Raw genomic sequence first — 12,436 nt, forward strand, 5'->3', positions numbered from 1 at the left:
TTGCAAACTGTTCCAGAACAAAAAAGTGGCAATAAATTCTTTTTTGTGACCCTACTCTCCAAGGGCATTGATTTCACCTCCTGCTGCTACTTTTGTTACAGCATAAAAACAATAGCTAACTCTTAATTCCACTGAGAGTCTTCAGATTATCAATATTTCCACCATGAAAATAGAAGGGTGTTGCCAAGAATGCATGTTTTCAAGTTATGGTCTCCTAAAGATACTATTTACACAATGTTACACAGTAGATTAATGTCTGTTAATCTAATTTTATTTGTGTTTTAAAGCTTATTTTTGGAGGCTTAATTCATCACAATAAATCATGTCCCAGTGAACGGGGATGGTACATTTTCCACAGACAGACATACAGGGTCACTTAAACTGTATCTTCATGTTACAACAATTAAGCCCTGCTAATTATAAATTCAAAAGGTTATAGGATATGGTTGTCAGTATTTATTCAAAATTCTACAATCAATAGCACAGATTTAGTGCTTATAATAAGTGTTGGACTGACAGCCTTTTACAGGTTAGATGAAACACAGCTTGGCATAATAGAAGCAGGCAACCACATGCTTCCACTGTGATGTTGAGGGATTGCCTTTTAAGATACTGAAAGGGAAGTTAAGTCTCCCTGCACAATCCATCCTTGGCCTCTTCAGCACATTGGTTATTCTCAGAATGCTCATTCCGGAAAATGTTAGCTAGTGTTTCTTTTACTATAAAAGCTGTCTGAAAAAGCTACAGTAAAGTAATTTAATTGACAGCCATAGGTGAATGTTTATTCTGGGCCAAAATTTTTAAACTTTTTGATGCTTAAAGTTAAGTACTTAAATCCATATTTAATTATCTAATGTCAGATGTTCTGAGCACCTGAAATTCCTATCTCACTGGAAGCTGTAGGTGGTGTTCACCCATTTTGGCCAGATTTTGGCCCAATTCTAGGTTTAGAATCCAAGTTTGAAAACTTTATCCTAGGAATCCATACTTTAAAAATATATACAATGGCCATTCTTAAAAACTTGTGATTTTAGGTAAGGTTAACTCATTATTTGTAATATTTCCTATCCTTACTATGTGGTAAAGTTATTTAGTTATCTTAAGTTATCTTAAGCAACTGGCAAGTGTTCCTAGGTGATCACTTTACAAAGTTAATCCAACGAGTACAATTTTGTCGTCTTTGTCCATAATTATTATGAAAAAATCCATTTGTCCATTTGTCCTGCTCTTCCTCCCACTGAAGTCGAAGAAAGTTTTGCCATTGACTTCAACAAGGAGAAAATTGGGCCCTAAATGAGAATAAAGGATACAAAGAATGAAATTGATTGATATTGGTAATAACTGGAAAAATATTACTGGTCATCTAACATAACAGATGGTTCTTGTTGCTCACTAATGTGTGATATGTTTTGGTACATAAAATTAATCTCTGTTGTTTTTTTTTATTTAATGCATTAGAAAACACTAGGAGAGAAGATCCAAGACACAATGGTAGGGCACAGTGGGTCAGGTCCACGTGACCTGCTCTCACCTGAAAGTGGCAGTCTGGTAAAGCAGCTGGAGGTCAGGATCAAAGAGCTGAAAGGGTGGCTGAGAGATACAGAGCTTTTCATCTTCAATTCCTGTCTGAGACAAGAAAATGAAGGAACAATGACTGCTGAGAAACAACTGCAATATTTTAAGGTAATTAAAAAAAATCATAGTTTTGATAGCGAGATTTCTCTTAATAGTTAGATAAAATATATATCAGGTAATGATAATACAATATATGTACATATGTAATCGTACATTTACATTTATACCTGCATTTATATACAATGTGTTCATGTAATGTACTGTTGCACACTAACGGAGAAGTTATTATTCTACAGTAAAAGTTCAAAGGGATGCTCTCTGTCATCAGAATTTGCAAAGCAATTTGTGTCTTTTATTTTACTTCACTATAAACTTGGTTTCAATATAAATGATTGTGTATTGCAGTCTCTATATTGAACACTTTAGTTCACGTGTTGTATAACACCCTAGTTTAATAGACATGAGACCTGAGTCTCCTCTCACTTGAGGCAGGGGTAGCTGTACTGAAGTCAGTAGTCCCACTGGCGTATACCTGATATAAGTGAGAGAAAAATCAGGCTTATTGACTATAGATAGGTAGAGATAGACACACCCACTATGAGATTGGCCACAATCTAGTCTTGAGCCTGGGACTGGTGACAGGGGATGCAATTTACATCTTTGTCATATTCAGACCATTACCTCCTTCAGCTGGAGGCCAGGACTCACCTTTGCTACTGTTAGTATGAAGGACATATTTTATTGTTCCATTACCAGTTTGTGAGGGAGTATGTTTGTGTTAATGAAGTTCCGACTTGGTTGGACAACAAGATTGTCTTGTGTTCATAGTTGTGAGTATGTTGTCTCCAAAACATCACCTCCTCAGTGTCATCTCGCAGGTCATCTTGCTCTATGGATGATCTTTGACAGATGAAATAAGAAAGAAGAGGGATAGACCATCAATTTTAGGGTTTTAGAAATCTTAAACCATTGCTGAGGTAAGGGTGATGAGGGTTGTCTCTTCTGCAATATCCATGAAGTCTCAATCAGCGGCACTCTTCCAGATGGTAGACAGCTTACTGAGTCTCACTTTAGTTAGGGTGGCAATTCTGCAACAGAAAAGCTTCAAAAACAGACTCCAAGGAGAAACTGCTGAGATTGAATTAATATGCAAACTAGATACCATTAACTTGGGTTTGAATAGAGACTGGGAATGGCTGGGTCATTACACATATTGAATCTATTTCCCCATGTTAAGTATCCTCACACCTTCTTGTCAACTGTCTAAATGGGCCATCTTGATTATCACTACAAAAGTTTTTTTCTCCTGCTGATAATAGCTCATCTTAATTAATTAGCCTCTTACAGTTTGTATGGCAACTTCCACCTTCTCTGTGTGTGTGTGTATATATATATATACAAATTTATTAGAGCATTAGCTTTTGTGGCCTACAGCCCACTTCATCGGATGCATAGAATGGAACATATAGTAAGAAGATATATATGGGGTGCTGGAAATGAAGATATATATATCTTCTTACTATATGTTCCATTCTATGCATCCGATGAAGTGGGCTGTAGCCCACAAAAGTTTATGCTCTAATAAATTTGTTCGTCTCTAAGGTGCCACAAGTACTCCTGTTCTTTTTAGTGTGACAGGATGCGAGCGACTCTGAAGGAAGTGACTGTTGGACTAATGTTCAAGAAATGAACCACTGAAACCGATAATCTCGGCAGTTATAGCCAAGCCTTGAATCTTCCTGTTTTCAGAAAGATTGTTGAGAAGTTTATAGCAATTTGAGGGCGTTGTCTAGATTGCCGAATGAAGGGAACTGTGCTTTACGGCTGGGGAGGAGGGGGAAGATGAAAATTGCTGCAAAAGGGTCAGCGTGGTCGCTGACTCATCCCCTGGGAATGAAGGGTTTAAAGGGGCAGCCCTGTGCCTAAAGCTTCCTTTTTACACAGAGCAGGCTGAGGCAGCACCCACTCTCCCTTCCCTTTAGGTGGTGAAATACCAGGTTTGGTCAAGACCTGCTGTGGGCATTACGCTAGCTGCCCCTTTTTTCAGGGGTGCTGGAAAGGAATTTTTCCCCTTATCACCATATCGGCCTAGGTGCAGTTGGGGTTTTTACACCTTCCCCACCGTGGGTTCAGCAAGGGCTTTGTTCATGCCTGGCATGAAGGGTGGTAGGCTATCTGTCGCAAATCATTATTTAAGTGTAGGGCAGATGTCCAGTGCAGGTACTCCACAGGGAAGGTATACTTGGCTTGGAAAAGGACTTAAAAAGGGGTGTTCTTTAAAGGAACAAACAGGGGAGCGGGATTGGGGACTGCTATGATTGGTATGGCAGGGAGCCAACCCCCCATTATTATAGCCCACCTTAACCTTCATATGGGGGAGGGGGTGGTAAGGTCCAGGCAATGGATTTGCTGGAGAGACCTCAATGGAAAAAGAGGGGGAGCAGGTAATTACAGAATAAATAGGGGGTTACCTGTACTGTACTCTTTTATCTCCCGGGTAGTCCCAGGCATTTAATAATAAAGTTGCGGCCTGATTAAATCCATGTCAAATGTCTCCTGTCCTACTTTTGGTATAGCCAGACAATGCAGTTTTGGCATTTTCTGGAATTCTTGGTGTTTCAACGATCTCTTTGAATGAAATTGTAGACCTGGGTTAGGATACACATACTGTTTGGTTATTTGTTTGACAATTTTCTGCAGTGGACAAAAACAAATCATCATGCTGATTATTTTTGTTTTACAATTGGATTTGATGGAGATGAAATATTGTAGATGGACCTGCAGACCTTCACAGTAATAGATGCAAGTTGTTAATAGGAATGATTGAGTGCTCATTTCAATTGGAAATCAAATAATTTATTTCAGTCCCTAACTATGGACTTACGAGTCTAAGTTCACAAAGCCATAGTACATATAGACACCTATACACTAGTCCCTGCATCTGTAATGCACATACAACTTTTCAAAATGAGATAAACCTTTATTCAAAAATTACACATAATGTCATGCAAAGAGATCTAATGATATTAAACAATGTGGCACAATTACCTATGATGTAACCAGAGCACCGCATTACATAGTTAATTAGCTATTAATTACACTATATAAACATCAAATTATTTATTTTCAAAATGGGAGCCATTAGAGTATAAAAAATAAGTACATATAAAATATGGTAAGAGCACATCACTTTGTCATATATATTAAAACCATCTATGTCTCATTAAATCTGAAATCCACTCTTCGTAAGTTTTCCAATCTCCACTAACCTCCTGGGGGTACTGTATAAAAAAGAAAATGGATATAATTAACAATACAACAATGTATAATCCATATATTTGAGAGAGAACATTTAGAACATTTTCAGAAACATTAACTATGCCACTAGTAGGTAAACCTGCTAGCATTTCATTTGACTTACTTTCCACTGAACTATGAGATTAACCTTATTACCATTGTTCACTACAGTACATAAACCATTGTTTCTTAAAGGAAATTTATTGTCCTATGCAGAGTATACATATAGCTACTGCATACAGAGGAATAATCCTGTTAATAAAATAAACACAACGGTGCTTTTGATTTTTATTCTATGGCCTTACATTTTAAATTGTACATATGGTACAGGGAAAAGTTATTTCATTTTGCAGTTGTTTTCCTTTCCCTTTTCATTTGAAGAAAATGTTGAATGCTATAGGTAAACATGATAAGGACATAGGATGGGAACACGATGGTATGCATGGGAAGATGTTTCATTCCCGAATAGACAATTACTTTGACTTATTTTTCTTTTATGAAAATGGATATTGGTTCTGCATTAACTTAGGTGTTCTTTTTATTAATGTGCTGCTGCACCTTTTCTTTTGGAATACTGCTGTCCAGTAATAATACAGAATATTTTTATAGCACTGTCCACCTACAGACCCGTATGGGCTGCACAAACATTAGTGAATGATGAAGCCTCGCTAAACCTTTGCGGTAGGTATTGTTTTCCCCCTTTTTAGAAATGGGGAAATTGAAACACAACGAAATTAAGTGTCTTCCCCAAGCTCTCCCAGAAGGTCTATGGCAGAGTCAGAGCTAGAACTCAGCTGTTCCAATTCCTAGGACTTTACTTTCACCACATGACCATCCTTCCTGTCTCGAGGTTGCCTCTCAATAGAGTCCTTATGTGGTGAAGAAAGACTGTTTCTTGTGTTGCTGTTTGTTTTGATTTAAAGTTCAATTTGTGCTGGATATGATTTTTCAGTTTTCCTTCATTATTATCAGAATGAGTGCTAGCTACTGTCATCATTTGCTATATTGTGTGATTATTTTGTTCTACATTTTTCACAGCAACAAAAAGTCCTATATATTCTGGTCAGCTCAGTATTCTGTACGTAGCACTAGGTACTACTATATTGGAAACCAGCATACTCAATCACTCCCTCCATCAGCTTGCAGGGGCCAGAGGCTGCTGCAAAGATTTTTCACACTCAGCTCCCAAATGAGAAGAATGAGCTTCATTTCAGTGTATAGTGACACTTACGGGCTGATCAACAGTGATGTTAAAGTGAGCTTGCAAACACCGATTAGTCCAGCCTGTTAGGGGGAGGAGAGTTGTATTGACAGGATCCTTGTATACAAAGAAGAGTATATAGATTAGATAGGGTTGTTTTATGTTGTTGAGCATTAACATTCTTGTTAATTTATTTTATACTATTGCTAAGCCCAACCATTATAAAACTCATGAATTAGAACCTCAAAAATCATGAGATTTTTAAAAAATATATAAATTTGGGGGTTTTTTTATTGCTTTTCTGGTTTTTGAGCTGTTAGGGTTCACCTTTTCAACCTTTTCTCTGCAATCACGAGGGCCAGAAACATACTCGTTTTTAATGAAACAGGAGATTCTCATATAAACACATAGCTCTAGGCACTGGGACTTTAACAAACAAACCAAATATCATGAGACTCATAATTAAGTTGTGTGACTTGGCAAAACTGATTTCCTAGCTTAATGGTGTTGCCTACACCTGGGAAAGGCAATTTGGGGATGAATAACAATTTTGAGGGTCCGGAGAGACCTGGAGCAGGAAGGGATGAGGAGTAAAAATGGCGAGGGGAATGCGACAGTTTTTTGTAAATCTTATTATATGAGTGTGGTGAGTGCAGAGAACTGTGTGAATTATTGGCTAGCAAAGGGGATTGACCCTATATTGATAAAAGCATGTTGCTTTCCCCCAAAAAAATCCCTTCCCAAAGATGGGGGGAACCTACTTACTTTATCATACATTCACCGTATTTCATAACAAAACCCATCCAAGGGTTCAGTTCAAGATAAATGAACCTACCAGCTGCCAGTAATATTTGTACCTCTGAATCACTGATGATAGGAATATTTCATTGAATTTGTGACTGAGCATGCCAGATATTGCCACATAAATATTTCTTAATTTATGGCTTAGGACTGTCTCTTTGCTCTCCAGCTCTAAAGCAACTAAACTTTTCATTGAAACAACACAGATAGCAATGGGTAATTAATCATCAGTTAGTGAGTCAGTCAATCACTTTGTATGGTGCTTTTCATTATAACTATCTGGAAGTTAGTTTCCACGGCATGCATCTGATGAAGTGAGCTGTAGCTCATGAAAGCTCATGCTCAGATAAATTGGTTAGTCTCTAAGGTGCCACAAGTACTCCTTTTCTTTTTATCTGGAAGTGTTGCTCAACATTCAATATTGCAAATCCTAAAAACAATTCAGTTAAATAAAAGCCCATGGATAAAGCTTAAGCCATGTTTGGATAAGCCATAAAATTATAGCCACAATCAAATTTTTATTTAAAAGGAAAAGCCAGCAACATGGATTTACAAAAAAGTAAGGGACCCAAGATGTGAGACTTTAGACAAACAATTGGGATCCATCAGGTCAAATACAAATTTTAACTCTTGTTGAAAGTTGGAAGCCAGTGCTGAGATTTGAGAAATGTGTGAACTGTTCCGAAAGGTGCCAGCGATCAGTTTTGCTATTTCATTCTGGATCCATTACTATTTGTGTAACAATGCTGCTGGTAGAGCTGCAAACAAAGAATTACAGAAATTCAATGTGGATGTAACAAAAGCATGCAAAACAGTTTCCAAATCAACAGAACTCAGGCAGGATTTAATCCTTTCTACATATCAAAATGATAAAAAAAAAACCCTGTTGTAATCATTTAAATATTTTTATCAATAAAGAGCTATCCAAAGTCCCAAATCTTTTCATGGATGATAAAACCTTTACCTAGATTTAATTGGCTTAAACTTTAACAAGCTGGAAGACATCCAGTATGGGACTGTTTGAAAAATTGCCTGATTAAGGTCAGATTCAAAAGCAGATAAGCTGAGTGTCATTTACAAAACACTGAGGAACCCCAAATGAGCTTTTTTGACATCCATCCTAAGGCAACATTTATATAGCAAACAATAAGGAAGTCAGCACCCAGCCTTGTGACGTTACATTACAATATAATGAGACAGATGCTGAATGATTTTTGCCAAAAATGTGGGATTCTGCCACTGCCGTTGAGAAGCATAGATGTTTTTACATCTCCATGTTACAGGTTAATGCTCTCATTATCGTTATTCAAGAGAGAGCTCACTTTGTGCTTCAGTTAGGTTTTGCCTTTTAACGCCACAATCATGTGAATTCCCATGTAAGGATAAAAATCCTATCTGAGACTGCAGCCTTCACCACACCATTCTGTTTTGATTGTGGATCCTGACCCGTGAATTTTCTGGTTTGCCTTCTTTTTTTGCAGATCCTCACATTTGAAATAATCAAAGGTTAAAATTAATTGTAGGCCAATCTCGGTCTGTTTCTAAAACATAGTTTTGACCCTGCTTCACTCTTACCCTATGGCTAATTTACTCTAGCTCACACACCTAGCGCACACATGCTAACAAGATAAGGGATATCTTCTTGACCACCTTTCTTCTCACTTCCACGTACAGGAAAATCAGGCGATGCCTTTGCCTAGTTAAGCCTTTCTCCTCTGAGCAGAAACGGAAGAAAATAGCTTCTACCTGGCTGTAGAGGAGAAACATTTCACAGTAGACTTTCCCTCTACTGGATCAGAGATCACATGGAGGAGCACCTCACACCATCTGTTCCCTTTCTCTGCGAAACAAGATGTTGAAAAGAGAAGGTGGTCTCTTTAGCCTGGTTCTTATTTACTTCTGATGAAAGAAATGGAAGCCTGTGAGCTTTGTTAAGGATTGAGCTCAAGAAGCCTGGAAAAAAAACTGTATATAAATATGGGCAAGATAAGACACAAAGTGAGAAAATATTTTCATTTAATTGAATATTCATCTTTTTATTTTAGATGGACTAACTCTTTGCAATAAGACTAGAAACAACATTCCTGAAAAGAGTGCTTGTTGTCACTGCATAAAGAGATATAGTTGAAAGCACAACAATATCTCTGCCTCTAGTATTCCTAAGCAGACTCAGACGTGGACATCATTTATTAGGAGTGGGGATGATGTTATTTCCAAGCTATCTTTTTGTTCACCTAGGTTTAAAGTTGCCTTACCAGTGTGACAAAAATCCAAAGGAAATATCTTTCCCTACTCTCACTGTTTTCATTTTCTCCTTCCTGCCTCCTTGCCTGCTCTCAAGTCCCTGAAAAGACTAAACCAGTTTATATTCTATACACTGCTTTCCCATCTGAAGTAATACCAGGAAGCTCTTCTTGTGTCATTCTCAAGGGAAGGGTGCACTCAGTGCCTCCTGGAATGAATGAAGACCATTGCAGAGAGACAAGGAAAATATACCAGCCTAGAAGCTCTGAAAGGGAAGGAGTAGGCAGAGTAGGCACATCTGGCATAGACCTAACTGTTACAGGTATTGGCATACTTTCATGCACTCAAGCTATATAATTTTTTTTTTTAAACAAACAGTGTATATCTCCGGGTGGATACTGGGTTCTAAATGCTATGAGTCATCATAAACCTTTTTCATTAAAGTTGAATGAAACTCAGATATCTGAAACAGTACTCAGAGCAATAGCGGGGTTGTTTGTATCTTAGGTCTGATGCTTGTTGATGAGACCTTCATTTCAGTTCAAGTTATGAATTTAAATTAACTCCAAAACTCAAACCAAAATGCAGCTTAACCCACTGCATTCTTCTCAGTTTCAGAATTCTGAAGATTTTCTCCTGAACCTGAAGTTCTTCTCTTGAAACTTGACCCAGGTTTGCTGAAAGTTTTGCAAACCATGATGAATTGGTTAGTAAACCTAGTTCAAGTTTCAGATTTGTAATGCCAGATGCCTCCAGGTGAATATAATGTGGTTTTCAGGTTTCATTACAAAAGATGTACACAGCACTAATATTCATGCTCTGATCTTGCCCTTCTGATGCTGTCTCTAATTCTTTAGAATATTTTGCCCAAAATGTAACATTTTCCACTACATACTTCAAAATTTCTCCCATTTTCATTGGGAGGAGAATCTTCTGAAATGTAAATGCAGAGGACAGAAACTGGAAGAGTCTGGACATGCAAACAGTGCCATAGCAGGGAAAATGGCTTCTTCCATCACTTCCCTTCCTCCCCGCAAATTATTTGAAAATGGCTATGTCGAGCCAATTTAACCAACAAATCAGTGTGTGTTGTGAATAAGTTCTAAAATCTTTTAATGTGAAAATGAATTCTAATGAATGCCTTCTCCTCTCACACACAAGGAAAAAATAAGGCTTCAGGAGACGTGTTTCATACTTTAGTAGCAACGCTACATTTGCATCCAACACCGTTTTTCTTTTTTTGTTAAAAGTTACCTTTCTGTAATTGCAGACTAGTTTAGACTTTAGATAGCAGCATCTGAACAATAATGGGCACTTTTTTAACAGATTATTGCCAAAAGTGCATTCTTTATTCCAGGGAGACACTGTAATAGATACCAGCATTTTAGTAATGATAAAAGCAATCTGTAAGCTATTATCATTTCCTTTAGAGTAACTTAATCTTCATATTGTTTTATATGTCTGGAATGTTAATAGTGTTTTTAATTTAGAAGAAGTATATTATGTATTACTAATTACATGTGAATATGAACTAAGTACCAGGCCGGTGAACTATCTTCTTAAAAATAAATATATGGAAAAGTACTTAACCCAGCATAAGGAGTGGCACAAATAAATTAAAGAATGCCATACAGAGATAATAACAGCTTTCATAGAATAAGCCTAAGAGAAACATCAATTCTAGATTCAGTCATGTATTTTATTTCATATGCTGTACTTCAGGAGACAAGTTGGAAGGAATACAGGTGCTGCTTTTAGTCCCTAAAAATGCTGTTTTAATTTTAATTCTTGTTTGCAAATGATTTCAACACAGATGTGTTTGTGTATCTTTTTACATGTCCGTGATCTGATTGAATTAAAATTAAACCCAACACACTCAGATATCATGGTGATACACAGGTAGATTGAATTTACAAAATGAAATATTTATCTTAAAATACTTGGATGGCAGTTATTTTTTATCTTTATCTCTCTCTCTTAGGAAAAAATATGGAATTGGCATTGGAAATATGGATTCTTTTTAAAGAAATGTTGTGAACAATTTCCAAACTTGTTAGGGAAATACTGCACTGATCAGAGAATCCTAGAGAGATGTGTTCAGCATAGCAATTTAGTGGCCCCTAATGCTATTAAAAGTATGGCTTTTAAATAAAGGAAACCAGTTCACTATTTTTGAAAGAAGTTGTAATCTACTTTAAACTGTCATTCCGTGTTTCTGACTTGCAATTAGATGATTTTTTCAAAATGTCAATCCCTGATTCTGTTGTGTCCATCATTGTAATAAAATGTGACAGCAAAGATATTATATCAACACTTTTTCCATAATTACCATTAAAGATCTCACAAGGGTGAACCAGAAAAGTTGTACAAAGGTTTTCCAATGAATGGGCCTGCAGGCAGCATTATGCCTTTAAAATCTTTTAATATAGCCAAGACTGATGACAACCAGGAGACAAATCTATGTGCAAACCCGTTTGGAGAGAATAGTTTTGTGGTGTATGATGTATGTTACATAAATGAGCTTATTAGGACTCTCATCTATTTTATTATTGGTGCACAATTTAATAGAGGCATTTAAAAAACAATATTTCTGCCTGACTCCTTGAAATGAAGAAGATACATTGATATAATTGAGAGCAAATGATTGCATGTTGTGCCATTTAATCATGTCATTTTTCAATTGCTGTTTTTTGCACTTCACTGCATACTTATAGAATATTTAGCTTCAATATAGATTAAGTCCCACCATTTGCAACTAAGCGGAGATCCTATATTAGGTGACATTTTCTTTTAACCTTGAAATCAGTTAAAACACCCGCATTTGCCAGTATTTTCTTTAAAAGATGACAAGTCATCATTCACTTCCACTCCATGGCATTTGGCTTTTTTTATTTTGAGGAATTACTTACCATTGGTTGTCTTTTTCATTCACTAATAGAACTTCTTATTCTCAATTTTCATGCAGTATGCAAAGTTAATTTTAAAATACAAACTGTAGCACAGCAGACAGTAGGAGCCAGCTAGCAGACAGCCACTGTCATCTCATGGAAAGCATTCTGTTGATACGTCATAATTCCAACTTCCTGTTCCCCCACTGTTTTTCATTATTAGTGATATTTGCATTAAAAAAAGGGATCAGACTTTTCACAGTCATTATTCTAGTCTTATGCCAACTCTGTTGAAATCTATGGTGTTACATGGGCCTAACACAGACATAAAGTGGTGAAACAGGCCCACCTTTGTTTTGAAGAGTTCATTTGCTCCTGCAAAGTGGTTTGTTCACCACTTGAAAACATGACTCTGACTAGTATTATCATT

General features: G+C 36.8%; 1 protein-coding gene across 4 annotated transcripts in view; it reads left to right on the plus strand.

Annotated features, from left to right (window-relative positions):
* AKAP6 (A-kinase anchoring protein 6) overlaps window positions 1-12,436 on the plus strand; it is a 403,733-nt gene that overhangs the window by 339,780 nt on the left and 51,517 nt on the right. For all 4 annotated transcript variants that reach the window (XM_084632749.1, XM_084632752.1, XM_084632751.1 and 1 more), the window contains exon 11: window positions 1,459-1,683. In XM_084632749.1, the coding sequence (XP_084488875.1) occupies window positions 1,459-1,683 (225 nt within the window). The remainder of the gene's footprint in view (window positions 1-1,458; window positions 1,684-12,436) is intronic.

The sequence above is a fragment of the Lepidochelys olivacea genome, assembly GCF_965140295.1.
Source record: "Lepidochelys olivacea isolate rLepOli2 genome assembly, chromosome: 6".
NCBI lineage: Eukaryota > Metazoa > Chordata > Testudines > Cheloniidae > Lepidochelys > Lepidochelys olivacea.